Here is a 26507-nt window from a genome sequence, read left to right as displayed (position 1 = left end):
TTGCCGTCGAGACAGGAACGCCATCCATGGTGAGAGGCGGCAACTCTGAGTTAACCTCCTGAGGTGCAGGAGCATGCTCTGCTAGTGCGGACTCCAGGTCTTCTAGAATCATGCTCTTGTACTTGCGTACCTGTGGGGAATTGTTAAGCTCAGGTAAACAAGGTAAGGAGCACCAGGAGAGGCGAGGGCAAGGACACAGGGCCAGCCACCCTCCCCAAGGTGCTGCAGAACAGAAGGAGCAAACAATGCCACAGTTTGCAAGAAAATACCCACTGGCCCCAAAGACTTGGCCGTATTGAAGAGCTGATGATGAAACATCAAGTAACACTGGCAAGTGGAAGTATTTAGGAGATTAAAAGAAAAGTTCTGAAATAAGACTTATCACGGTCAGGATCTGCTCCATTTGCTGTCTGGTCTGCAACAAGGTGCAAGCACTGACAGCCAAGCTGAGTCAAACACGTTAATACCTGTTCCCTCTGAATTTTAATCCAGGATATACAACGCTGGTGAGACGTGCTAGGCAATCATTCATGCAGAGAAGACAGGACCTCAGTGCTACCCTCATGTCCATACAATCCGAACTCCTGCTTCCACAGTTTTAAACGTGACCTTCAGATCCCTACCAGACTTGCAAGGCTGCCTTGAGCAGAATGAAACCTGCAGAGAAGGCGAGCAACTTATTACACAGCTTTTCCTAAAGACACCTACCACATTCTCCAAGGGTGCAGCACCGAATACTTTAAAGACAGGATTGGGTTTGGAGGGTGAGATGCACAGAACGATGGCCTGCTGCCCCACTCTGGTGGTGTACTCATCCAGCGTGGCTCGGAGCTTCCTGAAACAGAGGCACAGAACAATGAATAGGTATCAGCTGAAAGCCCCGTGGAAACACAACCCTTCGCATTGCAAACTCCCTTTCTTAATGCTACCCATTCACAAACCAGGTGAGAAACGGAGCCCCAGCTGGTGAGAATAGCCACATGTACCACTTCTTCCCCTGCTCCCGCAAGCCTGCTGCGCTCCCTGCAGTCACCCAGCAGCTCAAATATCAATTATCCTCCCTTCTTTCCTTTTTCCATTGATGTAAAAAGTAGAGAAATCACCAGGGCAGAAAAGCCAGGACAGCAAGAGTCTGCATATCCGCTCTGTCACCATGTAAGTGTATTAGCAATACAAAACTTGTAAGGTAGAGAACTTGAGTGATTCAACAAAACAGGACCGCAAACACAGGTCATTTTACATCCAGCCTCATAACAATGCATTGCAATTCTCTAGTACCAAAGTCCTGCTCAAACTAGAACTGTAAACTGACAACTACATGACAGGCAAGAACCAGAAATATTGCAACAGCTCAGCAGAGGAAACCCAGGTATTCAGACACCTGCCACATCAGCAAGTCCCTTTGGAACGATCTCTCTGTAGGAAGAAAATGTTCCTTCGCATACTTTCTGCCTTTTATTCACTTTTAAGCAATGCAAGAGAATGTGTCAGAAACGTTGGCAGAAACACATAAAGCAAGAGAGAAGTAGCACATTATCACCAGTTAATTCGAGCACTGCCATAAGGTGATAGTTTAATATCTGCCCTGGTCATTCCAGAACCTGCTGCTTGCAGCAAACACGTTGCCAAAAAGCACCAACACCACCACCAGCTATGCAGAAATCCCAGAATCAGAAGTTGTAACTTCCCACTTGAGGCACAGTGGTGTAAAAATCAAGCACAAACAGGTTAAACTGATCAGAGTGCAAAAAAATGATTAATTTTGTCAGTATCTTACATGCAGTAAAATGAAGTAGCTGCATGAAGGGAGAAGAAATAATTTCTTCACAAAGGAGTTTCTTTAAAAAGATATTGTTTATATTTCAAGAAAGAAAAGAATTTACTCTTCAGAAACACTGCAATAAAAATGGCTGAGTCAGCAGAGTTGGGGAAGGGAGAGAAAACCAGAATGGAGCTATAAAAGAAAGGGAGTCCACTCCCAGGGAATATTATTTAACACTAACCCTGCTCCACTCTGTTCCAGTTTGATCACATGCAAAGGGTGTTGTGGGACTCAGCAGATGAGTAAGCAGAATAAGGAAACCAACTTAATTTCACAGCGACTTTACAAGAGTTAGGCTAGGAGAGAGGGAGAAAAGGCGAAACTCTGGCCTTCGCTACTCCAATGCATTAAGTGTGGACACAGAAGAAAGTCAGCAAGAAACAGAGTGACAAATACTCCAACTCCTCTGACATAACCCAGTTAAATCCAAAACAGTTTAAAAAGCAAAAATCGCCTTGTTCCAAAATCTAGTAAATATTACCAGCCAGCATTTACAAATGTTTCCTGAAGATGGAATTGCAGGTGATCTCTCCAGGCTTGCGGAAAGCCTGCGCAGTCACTTCAGCACCAGTGCTCCTAGGTGGCCATCAGGTGGGCAGACAGGCTCAGAGCACCTGTAGTGCAACACCTGAAGGGCCACAGAAGTTTGGTGTTTCCAGAGCAAGTCTCTAAAGCCAAAGAAAGCATTTCAGCTCTCCCCTTGATTATTCTCCCCCAACACTGCACTACAGGCTTGGTCAGTCTTCAGCATGGAGCTCACACAACGGGCTCTGCTGGCAAAGGAAACTCAGGTACACACACACTAGATTTATTCAACAGGATCATTTCATAACGCAGAAAAGACTTTTTTCATTAGGTAGGCAAGTCCTTCGTGCCACTGCAGAGCTGGGATACGGCTGTAGCTCCAGCTTCTCAGGCCAGCTGCTGTTAAAGCCACTACAAATATCTTGCAAGGCAATGTTACCATGACAGATTTAACTTGTGACCAGCTGGGTTTCAAAGAGAATGGTGGATCCTACCAGAATGGTCATGTCAGTCCTGGTGATCATAGTATCACATTAAAGATGAGTACAGCTGCAATTTAACCCATTTCAGCAAACTAAACCACAGCTCTCGGGTTCCAGAAAAGATGCCCCAAAAAATCCCCAGGCTGGGCAACTTCTGGACAGCACATGGTCTCACCACACACGGCACCGGAGAGACCTCGAGGATGCAGACCGAGGTGCCAGAGGTCTTACCGTAGCAAACGCGTCTGCTGCCTCTTGCGGATTGATGGGTTGGATTCAAAAACGTGTGGTCGCTTTCGTTTTTTACCCGTTGCCACGGCAGCAGCTGCTGCCATCCCCACAGGGCCTGGAAATGAAACCACAAAGGGTGAATCAGCACACACAGCTCAGGAACTGGCCAGAAAGGACATTGCCATTGCTGCCCCCAGCTCCAGTGATGGGTCGGAAGGGCCTCCCCACCGGACTGGAGTGACCTGAATTCCCTGCTGATCTTCCCAACAGCCAGGATCCCTTCTCTCTGGCATCAGAGACGTGTATCAAAAGGCTCCATTCCCCAGACCGGTAAGTCCCAGCTCAGTCCCAGGTGAAAGTCAGAATTTTCAGCCCAGAGTTTTCCTTACAATCACATAAATATGTATTTTATCTTCCAAACATACTGAAAGACTTTAAATAACTGACTGCAATTGAGAAGATCCTGGTGGCAGGGGAGAAGAGATCAGGTACAACGCCATGAATCCTGCTCAGACATCGCAACTACAGCATCAGGAGTCCAAGGCTTTCCCCAGGGATTAAGGACCAGTTCTAGTGGGAAAGAAACTGAAAATCCAGAGTTCCCAGCAGCATCCTGAAGAATAGTGGGGACCATGGCAGGGCAGTGCTATTGCTTTCGTGATCAAACTCTAGACATAGAGTCTACGTAAGAGGAAGTTTCACCAAGTTAATTGGAAGTAAACCAAGTAACACGCAGTGGATTGTGCTTCTATTGATGACCTCCAGAAATGAGTACAAGGTCAGAGTCAAAAAGCCCTGGAGTCTAATGCAGGCTCAAGGACTTGTCTTTGACTCCTGAGCAGACCTCAGCTGCTCTGTGTGTAGTTTCTCCATATGTCAGAGGTGAAAGATCACACGAAGGGTCATAAAAGCACTATATTTTTGTTTTTAATAAAGGTCAGCTACTGGATCAGGACGTCCTAAGCTACCAATCAATGGAAGTTGGTAGATGATAGTGAAAGTAGTATCCCATGATATGTTTTCTCTAGGCAGCTGCTCTGGAAGATGGGATGCGGTAATGGACAGAGCTCTTGTTTTTGTTCTCAGATGTGCTACTGAGAGCTCAGAGCTCAGGTTTTGTTCATCAGCAACGAACTATCTGAGCACTACCCATGGCAGGCACAGCAAACACTGCTGCGTACTGCTCCAAAAACCCTGTGCTTGTGAAAAAACAAGAATAAAAACATTGACTTTTGGGAGAGTGGAAAAACATTTGCTCCAGAGAAGCAAGGAAGGGCTATGCTGGGCTCTTGGGCAAGCTTTGGGCTGGATGTGCCAGCCCATGCTGCAAACTGTAGCTGCCTGCCCCTGGCTCGGGGTGCCCACTTTGGCCAGGGGCTGGAGAGGCACCGGGCAGCCCCTGCACCAGGAGGGCTGGCAGGCAGGTGAGAGCCATCAAATGTCCCTCCTGCAACCACTACCTGGGACTGAAAAGCTTGTGTGCTAGAAGGGAAGGAGGAAAGAAAAGAATCCTGCAGGATCTGAGGTTGGAAAATTAATAAGCAAAGAGCATGGGATGCTCAGTTGGGTGGTAGAAATTCACAGGTTCAGTCAAGCACATCCAGAGCTTTATTCCTCAGATAAAGTCTGATAAAGAGTCAGACAATTCTGTGAGTGCTTATTTATCACTGCATTTTTCTACTAGTGAGGTAGATCCACTACAAGGCAAATCTGGAGGACATTTGGCAGGGGCTTCACTAGGATTTTGTGGTTCTGAAATACCTTCCCAGTCCAGATACGCCAGGACCCTTTGTGGCATCTCCTTGGGAGAGGCCTACCACGTGAGCTCCCTGGCTAAGCAAGGATGTGTAGCACTCCTGGGTTATTTTTGCTGTTGTTTATATGGGCCTGAAATAAGTTTGCTCTTTGACATATTTGGTATTTTAGTTTCAGTTTTTGAGGAAGCATTTACCAGGGACCTTTCTTATTGTACAAATCAGTCTCTTATTCCCAGCACCTCTATATTACACACAGATAAAGTGATGGAAGATTCAAGCAGCCAGCAGACCTTGCGAAGAAGCGCTATTAAAGCCAGGGCAATAAGGAAACATTCGGAGCACCCCGTGGGGTGACAAGATCACCCACCACCCTCAAGCACTGTTTGCGACCTCTGCACAAACACTACATTAGAGGAATGATGCTGAGCTTCCTGCTGGCTTTACCTGCTGCAGCTAGGTGGGCAGTGACCTCGTCAGCAGCCGTGGAGTTGAGTATGTCAGAGTCATCGTAGGAGGTGTCCTCTGGTGAAGACGGTGAGTCTTCGTCTGCACTCAGCATGCTGTGCTCTGTGTAGGTGGCCACATGGACCTGCTGTACCTGCTGGGCCACTGCGTGGGCCTCGATGGTGGCCATGTGCTCTGTTTGGGTCACGCCGTGTTCTTCCATCAATAGCTACTGTCAGAGGAGACAAAAATCACAGGAAGGGGTTACCAACACTGATGCACCATAAGGGAGGGCAGCCAAAGGCTTCTGAGCCAGCTAGGTGAGCAGGCCAGGACCAAGAGGGAACAAGAGATTACCTCCCCCAGTGGCAGTCGTCTTCTATGAGAGGGAAATAACCATTGCACCAGGAGCCAGAAGAGGAACTTTAAGTTTACTTAAACTGAAATTTAAGAGTTTTGAAAAATCCATACTTCCAAACGTGGCATAGCACCCAGAGATAGTCATCTTTGCTGGAAGAAAGGTCTTTAAGGATCTTGTAGCCCCCAGATTATGTCCCGCACACACTGTGTATTAAGAGGTCTGATCAAAGCTGGAACTTATGTCTGCCACTTCAAGATGTAGCTTTCAGGGAAGATGCTCAAGGGCAATACACAATCTCTTTCCTCCAACCTCAATAGCTCAGGACACAAAGGAGGATGCCAGTACAGAAGTTTACTGGCAGCAAGTTGCGTTCTATGGACCACTTTTGTCGCATTACTTGTTTAGAGTCCGGAAGCAGGCAAAATCATTACAACCCAAGTACAAACATTACATAAAGCACACTTATTTAATGCATCTAGTGGTAAACCGCTGAGAAAAGTAGCAGCTTACGTAGTCAGCAGGGCACTGGACCACACACCATGAACATAAATCTGCGCAGAAGGAACAAGACAGGAGGTACGCAGATATTTTCAGTGTGTGTCTACTGTACATTTGTGGAAAAGAAACGGTACATCCTTAATATATTTTCAAACTACATTAGAAGAATTAGGACATCAACTCTCACAAATTCCCCAAAAACCTCAGGGAAAACAGCAGAAAGAAAGAGATGACCAGCTGTAGGGAACAAAGTATACCCAGCAAATTCTGACCCTGTAAGCAGAGCCATTGAATTTAAAGCTCTTGACTGACACCCTCTTCATGGAAACCTGTTCAGTTTGTCAGGAGGAGAGAGCTAGGAGCATGGACCCAGCCCGCAGAGCGTTCTCTCGTACACGGCTGGGTAACTGCTCTATGAACTCGGACAAGCAGTGCCATCACACAGTGGCGGTGCATTACCCCCCTCCCTTTTCTTTTGGGCCTCGCTATGATTTCAGAAATTCATGCCTTAGCCTTTGTGTAATGATTTGGGTGGTTAAGCGTCCCTTGATTGTACCAGAAACTCCCTCACAGCTAAGGATGTAATAATACTGACTGTACCGGCAACCTCTGTCACCTGGCCAAGGCTAGAAGCTCAAGAAAACCAGCCTCGTATCTTGAGCAAAACAGGCCTTGGTACATCCCTAATTTGAATCGTAGCTGGAGCAAAACACAGTATCATTGCTACCGGAATTTTGAGAATTCCAGCAATTACCGACTCAAATTGTGGTCAGAACGGAGATTCACTAATGACTAAAGTCAGTCATCTTGCCAACCTATAAACAGCGGTCCTAAGCAAGACCCTTTAGGCCCTCCCGGACCACAGCAGGCTGCGACCAGCATCTCTCTTGAGCGGGACACCTCTCAGAGCTTGTCAACTCTCCAGTTTGCGAAGTTTAGAGGATCATTGCTGAAATCAGACAACAGAGCCTGGGTCAAAAATCCTTCACTCCTCGAGACTCAACCCTTGCCCGTTGAGAAATGCCAAGGCATTCGAAGTGAGTATTTCACTGATCTCCAGGGAAATTTTTCTAACAGGTATACCTATCCTTATACATTTATTCCTTTACACATGTATCTCTATACATACAAATATCTCTCTTTTTGGGTTTGTGTGTATGCACGTGTGAATCGATTCAAACACCCTATAACAATTTAAATCACTGTTAGGACCATAGTAAATCCTACTAAATTACTTTGTAGATGTTAAATTAGTCAATGATTAAGTGCTGTTAGATGAAAAAGTTCTGCTAAATCCTACTGCTAAATACCCGACTCCTGGTATGTATTAGACAAACCATTGACCTAGTCTGGGCCTAAGGGTAGATCCAGCTGCACCTAGACTGCTCTCTGAGAAGGAGTTTAGAGAGCAAGGGGGTCTACTCTGAACCTCGTGACTTGACGGGAGGTTCTCCCTCACGCTTTCCCCTTTTATCTCTTTATCTTTTTGTATTAGACATAAACTGTTGACCAAGCCTGGGACTAGGGGTAGATCCAGCCTCACTTAGACTCCTCTCCGAGAAGGAGTTTAGAAAGCAAGGAGGTCTACTCTGAACCTCGTGACTCAACGGGAGGCTCTCCCTTACCCCTTCCCCTTTTATCTCCGGTCTCTATATAAATCACTCTAGCTTGATTTTAACTGTGTATATCCCTTTCATGTAGTAAGTAATAGAGTGAACCTTGCCATCGAACTTTGTTAAGTTGCACTTTTATAAATTCATATTAAAACCACTTTTGCTAGTACCTCTGACAGTGATTCTCTGAGCGACCCTAAACCTCTCATAAGTGACACACACAGATCTTTGTCCTTCAACAGCTTTCAATAGTTTCTGTTATCCGTATCGTGCCATAAATACACGAGACCCCACAAATGATCAACATGACAAAAACCTCAGCCTGGCAAAAAAAATCACCAGGCTTCTACTGACCATAAAAAAACCCCCCACATCTTGATGACCAAACCGTGGGACACCATGGCAGGACTGATGAGACACTGGGAACCCGGACCAGGAGAAAGCACTTTGTCAAGAGCGTTACTTTGACCAAATTAACGAACAGTCACACACAAAGAAGATGCAACTAATTGAGACATGGCAAGAGAGACTATTACAAAGGTGGGATGCTCCATGGAAGAAACGGAGAAGAACGGAGGACACCTCGGCTGAAGCTGCAAACACAGGGACAAAGAGAGAATAGAAGACTAGGTGGGAGGCAGAAGGAGCTTAAAGGAGAGGACCAGAGTCGTGTTCTGAATTCAGGAGTACGAAGGGACAAGGCATGACCAAAGCTGTGGAGGAAGAAGTATTCTTTGCAGCAGCATTTTAAGCAGAAGAAGCTCAGAAGCAAGGAAGTGGTTGCCATAGTCCAGACAACAAATGGAAGAAGAGGTAGAGTGGGGAGTGACAGATGCATTTATTTCTGCCTCAAATCTACTGACCAAAGAGCTGAAATATGACAGGTTTTTTTTTTTCCTCCACCACCAGCTGTTTTCTAAAGGCTTGTTTCCACATGCCTTGTTTCCACATTGTTTTCACATCCACATTTTGAGAAATGTCTTCTGCAACTCAGCAAACTGAACGTTATGGACATTTACAAAACACTCTTCCAAAGGCAGCTCCAACTTGAAGATACCAAAAATAGGGATGCAATTATTTTAGAGAGTCCTGTCCTCAAAACAGGGCCCATTTTGCTTGTTTTACTTAAGTGCATCTGTTTTTACAGGAAACAAAAGCTGCACCTCTAAAAATATTCCCCGGACAGCACTGAGAGAAAGCTTCCCATCCAAATGCCAGAGGCCTGTACGTTGTTGAACAGGGGATGAGTTGAAGTTTCTGATGTAGCAGCAGGACCAAGATACGGAAAGGAGACTTGGAATGAGACAAGAGATCTGTTGTGTATGAAGTCAAAACACCCATTACCATGAGAACAACGCTGCATACGTTACAACCACCAAACCATGCTGGTCTTGCCCTACTTCAGCCACACAGAGGGTGGCTGCAATCCATCACCTCACCTGGACTTGCCCAGCTAGCCAAGACTTTTGCAAACATTGTATTATCCCTGAAATGGCTGCGGGCAGTCAGACAGCCAGTCTCTTGCTCAACAGATCAAGTCTCCCATCCATCACATCCCAGGGTTTAGGATGAGTTAGGTCCAAGTATTCATTTGCAAAATGAATTCATTCCTTCTGCAGCCGCCATAGCAGCCTTTGTCTTCCTGAGAAGCTAAATCTGACCTAGCCATTTTGGCACCATTTCTCATTTACTAATACAAAGAAATCCAGCTGGATCTTTCCAAAACCTTACTCAACTTTTCAAAAAGTCAAAACCAACCTCCAAAGCATTTTGCCCTGCTCAACTCTGTCCAGTTAACAGACAATTCAGACCTTCGAGGCCAAGCTCCTCGGCAAGCACCAGCTTTCCTCCGCTGACTAGGGAGGGGGGCCACAGCAACCTGCCTTCTAATGCAGACATTGTGGCTTCATAGTTAAAACCCAGAAAAGGGTTCAGATTACAGAATCCCTTTATTTTCCATGTCTATCTATGGCTAGTTTCTCCCCAATGCTATACACATTTCTAACAACAAGAATCACACAAAATTAATGGCTTCTACTAAAAGACTACTATTTCCACACCTAACACCAACTTCACTGCGGAGCATCAAAGCTACCTCCATTGATTTTGACATCTTCATGGGGTATAGAAGCAGAAGGGAACGGCATGTATTTAGGCAGTGGATCAGTGGATTTGCATCCATGAGATGACAGCAGTGCTCTAATGCACAGCTATATTCCATACGCTGGGGTGATACTGGTTTGGGTTTCCCAGTTTGGAAGAGTCCCTCTGGTTAAAACCAGGGACCTGTACTCCCAACTGAGATGGGAGGAAGGACTTGGTCACACATTTAATTATGCAGACAGCTGGTGTGTGACGGAGGGAAGCATGGTCTAGGAGCTAAAACAAAGGTCCAGTATTGGAAGCTGCCCTGATGCTAAGATGACCCTCTGTATCGGGAATGCACGGGAAGAGGCACATCTCCTATATTTACACTCCCACTAACATTATTGCCCCAAGAAAGTGAGTTTCTTGTCTACGAAACACTAAGAGATCCCCTAAAAGGTCATAAATGGTACGGATGGGAAACTAAATTCAATCTGGACCACAAACAGATGTTTTCAAACTTCTGTTTTCTATCCAGGCACGCATTAGAGGAACTCAAGCCTGTAGGACAGCAGAAGTGCAGTTGTGAGACTGTTACGAACCTGCTGAGGTTACAGCTAAAGCCAAACCACCTTCAAACTCACAATCCTCCCTAAAAGGCTGCTAGAGTTAGATGTTGCTGTTGTCCAACCGTGCTCACAACTCAGACTGTAATATTAGAACCATCCAAAAATAGCAGCAATTCAAATACCACCAGTAAGGAAGGGACTAAGATGTTCCAGGTTACCACGCTTTTTCTGAAAGGGCATATTGCTGCTTTTCTCAATGGAGCAATACAATTTTAAGTACTTTCCATTAAAACAAAAAATGTACTTATCCACAGAAAAATATGATCAGAATATAACTGACAAAGCGTAGTAACCTTTTAGCTCATCAGGAGACAAGACTACAAGACAATGGATGCCTCAGATACTGTTTCCTTCAGAAGGAAACCTGTTTGAATCAAGAGGCAGACTACACTTGATGCCAATAAAAACAATGTTTTTTTTAAAATTAAAATCGGTAGTAGACTGAAACTATGCATTTCTGAGTCAGCAAGTGGACAGCTGGGTAAGCAACATCAATACTCACCATGGGCAACTATGCAAATTTAAACACACGTGCATTTGATCTCGTTTTTACAGGCACACGTCCTGCTTCAGTGCACAGTGCCTGGTTTAATTTTGGCATTTTTGGAAGCAGTTAGCTATAAGCAATGACTAGGATAGTCAATACCAAGGTCATCATGTTTAAATATTTAGAGATGAAGTCCACCTGATTCAAACAAGGTTTGATAACCATCAATGTACTACAAACCCTTTCCTCTCTCCACCGCCTCCCGTCCAAAGGAGTCTGAGGTACGTGCTGCAATGTATGAAAGACACTTGTTTCCTCAATGACACTATTAGATTTCCTCACTCTTAAGCTTTCCTGCCTATATAAAGGGAGGTATAGGCTGGAAAAAAGGCAATAAACTACTACAACTCTTCAGTAAACAGCACGGCCTGCCCAACTGTGCACACAACAACAACACAAGCTCTAGTAATTCATTTCCAAGTTGTACCTTGGATTAATGCTAGTTTAACCTGAGAGCTGGCTTCATTCAATGCAGCTTTTCTACTTTTCCAACTTCTGCGCTATTTTCATACCTGCACATTTTCCTTCCAGAAAATTTCCAAATGTCTCCAGCATCATTTGAGTGCTGAAATCTTAGGTAGTTATTCTTATACTCAAATTATTCCCAAAGGACTCCTGATACAATTCAGGCTTTGTGGGTAAACATCTTGACTGGCAGTTTCTGCTGGTGATTACCACCCTGTTGATACTGTTGTTCTCCCAGCAGCAGGCATCTCTGTTAGGCATCTCAAAGGCCCAGACTTAGATTTGAACAGGGATTCAGGCACAGGGGCTGAAAGGAAAGTTGTTCTTGATTAATTTTAGAGATGAGCATTCATCATTCCAGAAAAGGAAAGTTTATTCTTGTTTTCCTTCAGAAACCAGAACTGTTTCAGGTGTAAGGAAATCCTAATGATAAGATGATGCCTGCAAAGACATTTCCTGGTAGTTGTAGCTTAGTCCAGAAGCCTTGGATGACAGCCAGAAGTATTTTTAAAGTCATTTAAAGTGCTTAAAAAAATATGAGGATAAAATCCCTCTCATCACACAGTCCAGTCGCTTCATGACTGTGTCAGAGGTTCCTTTGAGGTACTCTCAACTATGATCAATTGCTGTTGACACCATCGCTGGAAGAATTCCAGATGCAGGAGGAGCAAAGCAAGCTAGAATAGCAGAAGCCATACCATTCAAACCAGTGGAAAACAACAAAAACTGAACATAAAAAAATACAAATTATCCATTAAATTTAAAACTACATGGATAAAAATGAAGGTCACATCTGCTCAGTGTAATCTGTGGTGTGAATGTAAAGAGATACAACTCAACTAAAAGAAAACCATGTGGGTCATCCTACTGCAGAAATTGTCATCTATCACTGCCATCTAGTTTAACGCTGCTTCATGGGTGCTTTAAACTGAGCCAAAAATAAAACGTCCACACCAGAAAAAATGATGAGGTACACCAGCATGACTGGAAAAACTATCTTACACAGACAGGACCTGGACTTATTTTTATCCGTTAGACCGCTGAAGTGGTTTTACCTCAGATGCTGTAGAAGCACAAGACACTGCCCTCCGAGATAGTCTTCACTTAGAGATGCACATTTATCTGCTGGCATTTTAAATCACACGGCCATTTTTACTAACTCATCCAACACAATGCCTAATTCATCTGAAACCCTGTTGAGATTAACAATAAATAAAAGAATCACTGGGTCTTACTTCTTTGGCAGCTTAAATAATTTTAAAAGGATGCAAAATATGAATTATCTGAATGAAGACCAAAGGAGAAGGGCTGAGACCCAGAATATTTCGACAGAGACCTGCTCTGTGCTCTCCCACTCCCACGCTGGAGTACAGCTCGCTCCAGCCACGTGTGCTCAGATCCCTCCTAAGAGGGCAGCCACTGCATGAAAGGGACCTCGGGGAACACAGAGGCACAGGTTTTAAATGCAAAGAGGGTAGATTTAGATCAGACATAAGGGAGAAATTCTTTATGATGAGTGTGGTGAGGCATTGGAAGAGGTTGCCCAGAGCAGCTGTGGCTGCCCCATCCCTGGAAGTGTTCAAGGCCAGGTTGGATGGGGCTGTGAGCAACCTGGTCTGGTGGGAGGTGTCCCTGCCCATGGCAGCGGGGCTGGAACTACATGATCTTCAAAGGTCCCTTCCAACCCAAACCATCCTGTGATTCTACGATTCCTCCATTCTGAAATGGGGTGGGAACAGCTAACAGCCTCGTCAACATCCAAAACACCAAATAACAAGTTCTCACGTTCAAGTTTTGCAATAAGACCTTCCTTCAGCTTGGACATTTCACAGCTCACTCGAGGACCAAATCTCTCTTCTGTAAGCCAACACATACCACCCAAGAAATCACTGTGAAAAAGGGTGGGTTGTCTTTCTTACAAAACTTGCTTCTTCATCAAATAAAGAGTTCTGTATTTTCATAGAATCATAGAATGGCTTGGGCTGGAAGGGATCCTAAAGCCCATCCAGTTCCAACTCACGACACCTTCCACCAGACCAGGTTGCTCCCAGCCCCATCCAACCTGGCCTTGAACACTTCCAGGGATGGGGCATCCACAGCTTCTCTGGGCAACCTCTGCCACTGCCTCACCACCCTCATGGTGAGGAAAGATTTTCTTTGCAAATAATCCTTGTTGTCAGAATTCAGGCTTCATATCTTGATATCAAGAGTGAGTCACTACGAGTAGAACACCATAGGGCAGGAGTTCACCTGTATTCTGTAATAGCATACACACAAAAATGAGTATGACATTTTATAATTAAAACGCAAGAATTAGCAAACAACCAATAGCAAATGGAGACGCCAACTCTCACACAGCCTGCTCGGTGTGCTATAGCACAACCCTTCCTAACCAAAGGTTTAGGGAAGAACGAAATCCCAGCCCAGCCAGCTGCATGGCACTGCTGCGCAGGGGAACGAACCTTATTTGATGAAAACCTGAGCTCAAGCAGGAGCTCTGCCTTCTTCAGTGATGTACACGAGGATTTAGAAATTACACAGGTGGAAAGACAGAAGCCTGATATTTTTTCAGAATCCACTTTATAAGTGATCAATGACAGCAATTAGTTTAATAGACAGGTTAATCTTTCCAGCTCGGGGTACCGTCCCTGTACTCGTTTCAGGCTGGTCAGATCATCGACCCTCTTCCCAGCGATGAGACTCAGGAGAAAGGCTGCGTTACATGACCCACCTACTGCCCTCGGAAGAATTGGCTTTGAATTACTGAAAAGATGTTAAATTTAGATGATATAGGAGCAAACCAGATGCTATGGGAAGCCATAGTAACTACTGAAAAAAGAGGTGATAAGCTTGCATCGGCTCTGAAAAAAGCCAGCCAGCCTGAATCGAGCTTCTCCTCAGTCTCTTCCTTTCACCTAAACATCGGGCGATCAATACCTAAACCTACAAAGGTGCGTGTAGAGGTCTAGGCTGGTGTTCACAGAGGCCCAGCTCTCCACAGCACAGACGGCTTGTTTAAAAGGGTACAAAACAGTCTGTTAGCTAGTGACGGGCCCACCGAAACACAAAGGGCAGGGCACTGATGAAGCCTCATGGCCTGCAAACACTCTCTTGTAGAGGAGGGTAAGCCATGCCTCGTATTCAGCATACGGAAAGGTAAGCAGAAAGAAAAAAGCAAGAGACAAGCCAACATTGTGGTTGCTCAGTTGGCTCAGGGGACATCAGATGTTTCTGGGGTTTTTTAATTGGTGGGGTTTGGTTGTGGGTTTTTTTTTTTAAATTTGCTTTGTTTTTTTAAATTAAGTAATTTAGAGGACTTATTTGAGAGGGCAAATTCTACATACCCACTCTCAATAATAATCCCTCTGGCTCATTTCCTAATTTGTTTCAAAGGAATGGAAACACTCCTGTTTTTGCTTTCCCAACCCATTTTCTGTTTGATCCCTGCACCATGGTCAGTACCAATTCCTTATCTGCAACCCTGCTCCGCTCAGGAACTCAGCACGCAGTACGTTGTCTGGCACTGCACAGTAGTCTCAAGACCAGGATAAAAGGAAAAGAAAAATAAAAAAAAAGAAAAGGGTGGGGGGGGAAATCTGGTTCAACATTCAAGCTGGTCACCCTCCCCATGGTTTTAACTTCAATTAAATACTGCTCCGTGCTCAGCGAGCCGAGTGTTTTCCAGAAAACGTGCAACACCTCCTCCCTTTCTTCCATGCTTTTTGTAAAGTTGACAAGCATCTGGAGTTTAATATGCCCTTAATGGCTTCAAGCCTCTGCTGTAAATAAGTCCTTTGCTTTGCATTAAACAACCGACATCACACTGGCACTTTTGTTCTTGCAGGCGATTGCGGAGAGTTAATCAACAGGGCTCCTGTGATCCGGGCATGTTAATTCTCATGCAGCAGCTCCGTGGGGCTTTTTGTAAAGTTGACAAGCATCTGGAGTTTAATATGCCCTTAATGGCTTCAAGCCTCTGCTGTAAATAAGTCCTTTGCTTTGCATTAAACAACCGACATCACACTGGCACTTTTGTTCTTGCAGGCGATTGCGGAGAGTTAATCAACAGGGCTCCTGTGATCCGGGCATGTTAATTCTCATGCAGCAGCTCCGTGGGCTGCAGGGTGGCTGCTGCAGCCATCAGTCACCGCCTGCTAAGCCTCTTCTTGCAGCTTTCCAGTGGTGTTCAGCCACGTGGACCAGCACCTCTGCTAGGAAATGGGCCTCTAAATCAGATTTTAGACGTTTGCTGCTCACTTTGCTTTTCCCCTTCCCCTAGCTCAGAGGGGAGCCACGGTGCTTACTCACTGAATGCTGCTTCTTCAAGGATGCTGCAAGGAGGTAGCGATGATGCTCAGCATCACTCTCGTGCTTGTCTCCATCCCTCGGCCATCGCGGCGAGGAAGGAGCAGACTTTTCCAGCGCAGCTCGCAAAGATGCGGGCGGTGGCACGCAGGGCTTCACACACGCAAAGCGTGTGCCCCGCTGAGCTGCCCTCCTCGCTCCTAGGAGCCCGCTGTAGTGGGTAACATAGACCACACCGCCTCGATTTATTTTAAGAACTACCAACTGTTTGCAGCTGCAACAGCTCATCCGCTTGCCTGCCACAGCGACCACCGGCATGGCACCAGTGTCATCTCACAAAAGGGAGGGATTTAAAATACTTTTGATGATCCAGGCCAACATGACGTGAAGGAGTTTTTTCAGTTAACTAGGTTTCATACTTCATGTATTCAATCAGATTAAAAAGCACTTCCTATGCACTTAGGACATAAGAATGTTTTATTTAAAAAGCTATTTCAAACTTCCGGCTGTACGTCTAGATAAACTCCAAATTCCCTGCAAAGACAGCCTGGAATAATTCCTGAGTGAAAACGGATCCAGCAAGAAATAAATCATTTGCCATTTACTAATAAAATCAAATCCTGTTTGAGTATAATTATACCTTTGAAATTGTCCGGTACTGCTTTTTGCTATTCTGGCACAAAGCCCTCTACGCATTTTTTTAAAGCGAGTACATACATCCTGATACAGTTGGTTTCTAATCAGCAGATTTCAATGGTTATACTAACCATGAAGAACTAACCTCATTCAGAAACAACGGCCAAGCAAACTAAGAGATTGTAAACCATGATTTTCACAAGGACTCACTGCTGAAATCACTGGTGTTCATCAAACCTCCTTAGTCTTGAGAGACTTGTGTCTACCCTCCAACTACAACAGCCAGAAATGGTCCGGTTTTGACAGCTCCTGAGACGGTCTGAACTGGAGGAGCTGCCAGCCTCCAGCCGAGGGGAGGATTAGAGGACAACCTCTAACAAAGGAGATGGCCAGTCTTGCCTTGGTGATGTCCTGGCTGCATTTCTCCTCTATCTGGGCCAACGTTGGCTGGTACCTGGAAGCCACATCTCATGCAAAGTTCTCCACCTCACACAGGCACAGAGCTTGCTCACACCATTTCCTGATGATGCTGGTTAAGAAACCACTTCCAGGTGAAATCAGAGATGGCAGGAGGTCTACGCCAGCCGATTACAACTGCCCTGGCTTCTGCCTGCGCAGCTTCCAACTGAGAGCACATAGGAAAGCCCCCATCTCCCATCACTTGGCTGCACTACGTACCAACAAGCAAGACCCAGACCTTCTCCTGGTCTTCCCTCCACACGGAGGAAAGAAAGAGGATGCTCCTGTCCTCCCTAGCAGGTGGTTTCTGACTCCTGGCAGCAGAGATTTAGCTCTTTCCACGATGTCCACCCATCAAGTTGCATGGGTGTCTCTCACTGGTTAAATATTATTCGTTAATTTGCTTTCAGGATAAATTTGATGCCATTCTTGTATAAAATTGTGCCTAGAGGGAATTACAACTGTGGGTTTGATAAGGAAACAATGCTATTCACCAGGGCCAAGACTGACTAATATCTTAATTATTACCACAACTCATTTAAAATGCACATTTAAATCCAAACCTCCTATTTTTCCATGGTTGTGGAAAAAGTCTTCCCTTGCTCATGGAGAGGATTTGCTGGCCTACACCTCAATCCAATAATTTTTTTTTTTTTTTTTTCTGGTCAAGCATCTGTCACTCTGCAAGCTGTGCAAGGTTTTAGATGGGACTGACTTTCCAGGACTTGAGACATTGCCTCCTGTCAGCAGCAACAACTGATACCCTCCACAAAGGCAAGATAAGACATCCTAGTTTACACCTCTCCTATCAAGATTGAAGCAAACATCTTATTTCACGCTGGCTCACGGTGGCACGTGGACGGTTCGGCAGAGATGCGGTAACTCAAGCGCTAAGAGGAACTACACAAACTAGCTCTCGTTCCGCAGTGTCCTCCTGTGGCATAATATTAGTATAATGAGCCTTTTAATTAAGGTGGAAAGAAATTCCCTATGCTACCAGTCTCAGCATGAAAAGACCTAAAATAAAATTGATTCTAGAAAACAAAACCAAAATGCTTTCTTATTAACGTGCTGGTTTTATCAGCATCTCACATAAAAGAGCAAACACATCACACTGCAGGAAAAACTTTACACACAGAAAGTCTGGAAAAGAAACAAATAGGATTTTACACATGTTTATTAGGCATTAAACCAGCTATTTGGTGCTGAAGTTTCTTCTGAAAGCCACCATTTGGCAACGTGATAAGACATTCACTGGATGATATACAACGCAACTTGCAAAGGGTCCTTTTTGCAGCTTAACTTCACATATTTAGCACCAAATGTCGGCAGGAAGCTATGGGCTGAGCGTAAGGATGAAGTGGTTTCTGCTTGAAGACTCTGAGGCTTCGGCACAAAGGCGATGGCAAGCGTGGGGAGGGCTTCGCTGCAGCGCTCCACCCAGCTGCCCAAGGCGAGCTGGAGCAGATGCCTGGTCTCCCTCCTGCCCAGGCCAGCAGAAAGCAAAGCAGCACATCACAGAGAACATGAAGCTCTCCAGGAAAAAAAAAAACAACAAAAACAACACTTATAAATTACCCCAGGAGCTGAACTGGGCTGGACTGGCTGCCAAAGCAGTTCCTCTTCAGTTGCTTGCCTCATCCAGAGCAACGGTAGTTCACAGGGAAAGCGCAGCATGTACACGCAGAAGGACTCCGCTTTTTCAAATTGTAAGAAATTCACATAAGTTTTTTTTTTAAAAAAAAAAGTACTAGAGTGGAATCAATCCTGCCCCATGAAGACACCAAGAAAAAGGTTAGCACACTTTCAGCGTTCAGAAACCCACGGGAAGGGCGTACCACCACATCCCAGCCCATGTCAGCCGGCGAGTGTAATCCAAAACTGAAAGTCAAACTACACCGTAAAATTGGAAACCATGGGGTGGAATTCTCATTTAGCATTCCCATGCTTCCCCGCAGGATCTGCAGGTTTCACATTAAGCATCCAGGGTGTGATAAGCAGAAGTGACTCTCCCTTACGAGTAACACCAGGGACAGAACCTTCTTCCCTAAAATTTTTTGCAGGATGTGTAGTCTGACATCAATCTAGGAAACATAATGTATGATAAATGGCATTCTCAAAGGTAACACTTTGTCCACTTACACATTCTTCCATTTTATGTAAAGAACCACACAGAAATCCCATTTTCAAATTATTTTACTTTGACCTGCATAGCCCAGAAGTCATTTTAACAGTGCGAAGCGAGTTAGTCATCTCTAGTCGATACCGCTTTTTTAATTAACACGCAAAGCGGTCTTTTAAGAACTACTAACCCAATAAGCACAACTGCCGAGAGAGCTGCTATTTGCTGATCGCCGACAGCATTCCTGGCACTGCACAGCAGCACAGCCTTCGCCCCAACAGGATTACTGCCTAAAAGAGAGAGCGCAGCCCTAGCTGGCTGCATTAAGGTGCAAATGTTCCCAGTTTTAATCCTCTTTTATCGAGAGAGAGGATTAGTGGTTATGCTGGACTACCACAGAAAAACATAATGGAAGCATGTTTTACTGAGGGATTCGAGCAATAGGGTGGTGATGTGACACACCACGGACTTGCCGAGACCAAGACTCGGAGGTGTGAAGTACCACGTTAACCGTAACGTCCAGCACGGATGAGGTCTGCTGTCTTCAGCCTTGGCTAGATGGATCACCTTAAGGACTTGGTCGTCACATCGCATTAATTCCACCGGATTAGCATATGGTAAACGGCAGAAAACACAGCCCCAATTACATTTAATTATCTAACTTCTACCCTAAAATGGCAAGCCTGGCCCACCCCTAATTGATGGTTTTGTTAACAGTGCAGTCTTCAGAGAGATCCTTAATACAGGATGGTTGATCCTAAACCCAGAATGAGTTACACCAGTATGACTGTAGCTGGTTTGAGGGTTGGTGCCACCTTAGCTGGATTCAACCTGTGTGCACAGAAGGTCCCAGGCGATGGACTAAGTAGTCAGGAGTTGTCCCAGACCACCAAAAAAAAACCCAAACGCCACAACCACAAAACAAAAGAAAAACAAACCCACCCAACTCTCTCTCCTCTTGCAGTTTTATACTTTTTATCTTTTCAATCCATTCGCCCTCCAATCCTGTAATACATAGTGAAGCCCTCTATGTTGTGAGGAAACAATCAGATTAGGAACCCAGGCCATTCTGTCTTCCAAACAAAAAAAAATCAAGGGAAAATACACACCATGATAGCATTTGTTTTCAAGATCTTACTCTGCCTAAGTTTGGGGTATTTTCTCCCACAGCTATTTAAGAGGCAGTGTTGTGCATTCACAGGTCTGCAGACAGCCTCTGACAGTCAACTACCGTATCTGCATTCACATGGGGAAGAATTTGGGGATTCTCCTCCAGGCTCATGAAAACGGGCATTTCAGGTTACCCTGCGGTGTCCTTTAGGGCATCTGAGGTGACAGAGTACAGCAAGGCTCAGTTCAGTGCCAGTAAAAAATGGGATACCTCCTCCCCTTAGCACCTGGAACTGGGAAAAAGGAAAGGACACGCTCCCTCCCAATGGTTTCCTGTGGTTCAAAAACACGTCTGCTTGCCTGCCTTGCAAAAGACTGCAGATGAGGAGGAAAAACTCCGCAGCAAAACCAGGGGAAACTAATGAGCAAAGACCCTGAAATGGGAAAACGTCACCTCTGTAAACGAAGCACCAGGTATGCAAGAAAATCCAGTGCAGCTGCATATCGTGCAGGATTAAGATCTGTGTTTTCTGGAAAAAAAGTGGATCTACAGCCCACTTAGATCAAAGAGATTTGGCCGTATTTGAGTCTTAAGTACCTGCACGCTGGATTTAAATGCTGGTTCAAACAGATTTCTCTCTCGTATTGACAAAGAGCCTGTTAAGCAGGCCACTGTGCTCTCCAAGCATCCTGCTTGGTACTCGGCTGTCTTCCACACAGGCGAAACTGAACACTCGAAGACCCAAACCATTTGTTAAAAGATGAAGCAGGGTTATAACAACCACACACACGACTACATCCGCTAATACTCTTCTTACTAAGCACAGTTGTTTCCTTCCGTCTCAGTTTGAGAAGGGGCATAGGTCCGCATGGCTTACAGGAGTACTACTCCACCAGAATCTCAAACTTCCCACGCACGCGGAGAACATCCGAGATGGAGCCATCGTGGTTTTCCACTCCTGATCCACCTTAAGTCAGCGCCCAAGTGGGGCTTTTCCTGCTTTGAATACACAGCACAGTATGCAAATTTTGTGGGAATTCAAAGTTTCTGGAGTTCCTGGAACACACAATCATGCATCTGATACACTGAAAACGGACCACGAATTTTTATTTGCTGCTAGATTTTGTACTTTAGATGTCTTTCACATTTCTTCACCACCACCTCCATCTACATATGCTCCTCATTATCAGGGTTTAAGTATTATAACTATCACAGCAAAATACACCATTTCCTTCCCGAGCAAGACACTCAATTTACCGATTTACCTGTAAATCGCCATGAACGCTCCTGATGCAAAAATAACAAGTCTAAAGAAAAACCAACTTGCAACCCAAAGCAACTATGAGAAGAGCTTCAAATCAGCTAGCTCTTTCTAGGGAGGAAAGGGAGCAGCACTATTTCAAGTCCCTTCTCCTTCAAAAGGGAAACCAGGAGTTAAAGGATTTTTTTTGTGCCCAAGAAAGCAGCTACAGAAGCAGCAGCATGGGAGCCTAATGGCTGACACCAAAAATAATTCTTTTCCCCATAAGTTTAATTTACACACCATTTCTCTATAGAGAATGTTGCAATGTAAATAAAGCATGGACACTCCGGGGGTGCGGTCTTGCAAATCCAGATCCAGACTACAGGGAAGTTTTCCAGGCCTCAAAGTCACCCCCATTTGATAACTTTAATTAGATGGTTATGTCATAAACAGTGGGGGGGACTCCGTTTCTTTTGGACCGCAATTCTTGGTCACACTGATTACAAGAGGCACGCTCTATAAGTGAAAATATACTTTCATGTTTTTCTGCTCATGTATTTGAAGTCAGATGAATTTTGTAACAGTCCTGAAAAAGTTGAGTTACCCTCCAAGTCGCTCTCAGTCTGCAGCATCTGAGCAATCCATTTATTATTTATAGGCAATACAGAGAGCACACAGAGAAAACAGGTAAAATACTTCACACATCTGCCTTACGCACAGCCTCAGAGAGGCAGAAAGTAATCAACACCCAACAAAAATAATGCAAGCAAGGACGCAGAGCCTCAGAGCCCAGCGCCAAGAGCAGAAAGTACCTCACCATGCTCCATGTTAAGGAGACACCTGCTTGCATCCTCCAGCACAAAACCAGGCTTCGTTACCCACTGAAAGGAGTATGGTCTCTAAGAAAAGATGAAAGACAGGAAGAAAAGGAGATGCTGGACTTCTCAATGCTACCGAGCCGATGCTTGGATGGAATACACCTTCCATCATAAGCATCGCAAGAGTGTTTGTACAGCTACATCTTTCTTACAGGAGGGAAAAAAAAAAAAATCCATGGTACTTCACTGACATCGAAACGTCAATGCACATCAGGATGCCTATCACTCTCCTACATGCTCCACCAAATATAGCCTCCACCTCCCCGTTTTCTATCTGTCAACAGAAGGGACTCCTTCTTGGAGTTTGCCAGGCAACTCGTCCACAACAAAACCAGACCAGCCTCAGACAGAAGTCCTTTCCATAAAGCTAAACACATCAGGTCATCTCCAAAAGCAAGTGGGCATCCAGCCTTGATTACTTGGCCATCCCCTCCCAGCTCCCTTCTTGCTAACACTCCTGGTGAGAACACAAGGTCTGCTCCTAGTTATAAACTGTACTATTCCCAAAAGGGTAACGGGCTCTGAGGTCTCCTAGTAAGCAGTGCCATGGCGTGGGGACAAACGACTCCAGCCAATCCTCCCAACGGGACTGTCCAACTGGCACCTGGTTCAGTCCCACTAGTTTCTGGGGAAAAAGTACAGGCAACAGGGCCAGAATTAGGAAGACAATGCAAATATTGAACTCGGTTGCAATTGCTGGAGTGGATACAGAATAGACCTGAATTTTCCCAAAGTAGGATGGTGCCTGGGTGGTCCAGGTTTACCATGGACAGGTGAGAGGTTCCCGCCACCCATGGTACAAAGCCCTGGCAGTCTGCACGACCCTGGACCTTAAAACCTTTCTCCACGCTCCTCTGCTAACAGTACAGCCTTTATGTTGGAAAGCGGTGAGATCTTGTGGTGGAAGCTTTCAGGTGGAAAAAAAGAGAAGATGCTAATAATGTTCAGCATTTTATGGTTTGCAACACTTGGAAAAAACAGAGGGGTTTGCTAGGATGTATTTACCTGGTTTAGATTCACATGCAAAACAAACTGACGAAGAGATTCACAATAGCTGACACACAAATTCACTGGAAGTGACAAACAGATTGGGGCAGGGGCGCGTACCTGCATTCAACAGTGGGAATGTGACAAACCATTAAACTGACCCTCTAACAAACAACTGCATTCAAAACCGTAAGAGGACGGATTACCTTTAAACACAAACATTGCCCCAATGCTGAGACACCGTGCTTGATACCAGGTACCACGAGACTCCTTCACCTGGAGGGTCTCCAGTGGTTTGTGATAGGACGAGCCTTACTGAAGATCCAGAAGAGCACAATAACCAGCAATAGAGCTCTGAATCTGGTGTGAAAACTAAACCGGAGTAAGTGGAAACTTTTATCCTTAATTTTGGTTTACAATTGCTGTAGCCAATCCTAATTTTAGACAAGGATGCTTAACAAATGGTTATGTACCAAAGAGCTAATGAAGTTCATTAGAGGAGAGCCGCATGAGTCAGAACAAGTATCTGCTCCAAGTGCCACCTCAGCACCATTTTCCATCTTTCTACTACAGTAACTACCACAGAGTAAAAGTAAGATCCCCACAATGCACAGTAAGTTATTTAAAAAGATCAAGGGGTGTATTTTAGAATTATTTTATTAAAGAACTCAAGCACTGGGTAATCAGCAATACAAAAAATTTTAACTATTTTTTTCCTATGGATCTACATCAGAAGCAGCATAAGAAAGATAAAGTCCAAGGTTAAATTTTACAGTACTTCTTGCACTGAAAATCACCAACACAAGCTGATTTCTACTGACAGAATGCAATGTTCTTATGTATAAAAGTCTGTATTAAATTTTCTTGGTAAAAGGGACACAAGGGCACAGCAGAGTTACTGCACTCTGCCTCCTTCCTAGAGGGTACTTTTCCGGATCAGGGGAGGGTAAGACAAAAAAATAATTCCCAAAGCCTTCAAGACACTGAGAAGCTGCATGGAAATCTCCCTTGGTTGGTAAATGAAGAGCAGGTGCAAGCAGTAATGGAAATACTCCCAGAGCATGTACATGCAACATGGCAGCAGAAGTTTGACATGATGTAGCCTAGAAGCAAGATTGACAATAAAGACGGCCCCAATGCTCCCAACCTGGGCTCCTGCAGTCATTTGTGGTTCTTTATTTTCGCTTAGAAGGCTGAAATCTTCCACGCTTGAGCTTGCCAGAAGTGAAACTGGCTGGGTTAAGTCTAAGAAAAGATGATTCAGGCTCCTGAGTGACAGAAAAATTATGAAATTCCAACACTTGAAGTAGTCCTCATGCCAAAACACCTGCAGTCTGAAAGTCGATATCTGTGCAGCCAACCAGTCATGGGGTTTTTGTCCAGCAAAGTTGAGACAATTGAAGTGCGATATTAGAGTGTGTAAAACCCCTGCACGGCCAATCTTACTCAGAAGCAAAGTGGCCTTCACTCACCACAGCTTAATCCTCTATGAATAAGTTTACACCACACATTTTCCTGACGGAGCTGTAAGAGAAGGGCAACCTCTGACTGACACAGCACACACTAAGGACTCTTGCTGGTATAGCTGGTTTTTGCCAGGATGGCTTATTTCCTTCTGGGGTCAGGGTATTTGTTGTTCCGGCACACTGGGCAGCACAGTTAGGATGGCACGGTCCACATCCACAACATAAACTCGTGTCAGGATAACTTACATGCTTGTTACACAGAGCACAGCCAGACCAAGTTCCCTCCAAAGGAGCATCTGTGCAGCACAGCAGGTACGAAGCAAAATGCCCCGAGTTAACGGGGTCCACAGAAAGATTTCAATTCAAGAGAAAGGCAGCGCTTTCACTGCTCCACCCCAAACCCCATATTGCCTACACACACGCAAACATTGGCTCTATCCAGACTGCCAAGGAACGACGCTTTACAAGACCCGTGCTTCATTCCACCTACATAACGTGAACCTACATCAGGCCACACACCTGGTAAAGGGCAGATGCTATTGCGGTACGTGAAATTTTAAGAACTGCACAAAACACATACTGGATGAGGCAGAGGGTTCCCCAGCTTGCTGTATTTATGGTCTGTGCGTAAGAGCCCAGGTCTTGTTCATCATAAAGTCTGTACATAAATGACGTGAGACTTCTGGAAAACAACTATGATAAAATACAATAAAAAACAAATGCGACACTCTATAAAATAGTAAACACATGTAGAAAATTACATGAGCATATGAGCTTATTTAATTAAACACTACACTATACCACTTATCCATGACAGAAAAGATTAAAACCCTGAAAAAAGTTAATATAATCCTGACCTTTCCAAAGTTACCATCATCATATACTTCCTCTTTCACCCTCAATGAAAAAAATGGCTGCTCCCAATTTTAACATAGGCACGAAAATCTAAATTAAAAAGATGGCACAATTTCGCTCTCATCTATTTCCCCAACATTGGGGCATTAAAAGTTCAATATAACAGGTTTTAAATACGGGCAACTGTGATGCAGATGAACCACAAGACAAGGTAAGGCTACTGCTACAGTGAGGATGAACACAAGTTGCCACGACGTAACGAACAAAACTCTGAAAAATAAACTACTGCACACAGCCACCACAATGCTGAAAATACTCTCACCATGCCTGGGACACGGGAAGAGGGTCTAAAACCGTGCCTGGGCAGCACCACGGATAACGCATTAGAGACAAAAAACAGAACAGCAATGCCCTTCCTAAGACAAAAATCCTGAATTCCGGAACTAACAAAGATGGTTCCAGTGGAGGAGGAAGAAAAAAAATAAAGCAGAGATCCAAATCCTGAAGAGGCGCGCAGAAAACATCTCCCTACTCTACGAAAATTATCCGTAGCTGCAAGAAAGCTAAGACTTAGTAACTCCACACGTACGAAGACTTTGGAGCCAAATACTGCTGCCCTGTAATTATTATTTACACTAACAAGGTCCTGAGCACCTCAGTCACGAACCAGGTCTCTATTGAGCCAGATGTTGTATAACTCAAGAACAAAGAGACACGACTTATACCCCCTTTTGGGGCATAGCAGAGGCGGAAAAAAAAAAATAAATTTCTGCTTGCGTGATTAACAGCATTTAAACTCGCTCCCCTCCCAACTCATATATAAAAGGGCAGCGCCGGCCCAGGACGGGCCCAGAAAAATAAAAAATAAAAAAATAAAAGGAGAGGAAAAAAATAGGGAGGGAGGGATACAAGGGGGGGAAGAGAAGGGAAAAGGAAGGAGACGAAAAGCCCCGCAAATGGCTGCAACCGCGGCCCAACTTCCCCCC

At 44.8% G+C, this 26507-nt stretch overlaps 1 protein-coding gene across 1 annotated transcript in view; it reads right to left on the bottom strand.

The window, feature by feature from the left end:
• NRF1 (nuclear respiratory factor 1) overlaps nucleotides 1-5484 on the bottom strand; it is a gene marked incomplete at its 3' end in the record, with an annotated part of 24004 nt that extends 18520 nt beyond the window's left edge. The window contains exons 1-4 of the mRNA XM_009702029.1: nucleotides 5262-5484; nucleotides 3061-3175; nucleotides 709-835; nucleotides 12-130 (exon numbers count right to left, since the gene is read on the bottom strand). Coding sequence (XP_009700331.1) covers nucleotides 12-130; nucleotides 709-835; nucleotides 3061-3175; nucleotides 5262-5484 — 584 coding nt within the window. The remainder of the gene's footprint in view (nucleotides 1-11; nucleotides 131-708; nucleotides 836-3060; nucleotides 3176-5261) is intronic.
• Nucleotides 5485-26507: the final 21023 nt, after the last annotated feature.

The sequence above is a fragment of the Cariama cristata genome, unplaced genomic scaffold (genome assembly GCF_000690535.1).
Source record: "Cariama cristata isolate BGI_N322 unplaced genomic scaffold, ASM69053v1 scaffold15640, whole genome shotgun sequence".
Lineage (NCBI taxonomy): Eukaryota > Metazoa > Chordata > Aves > Cariamiformes > Cariamidae > Cariama > Cariama cristata.
This window is presented reverse-complemented; position numbering and strand designations above follow the sequence as displayed.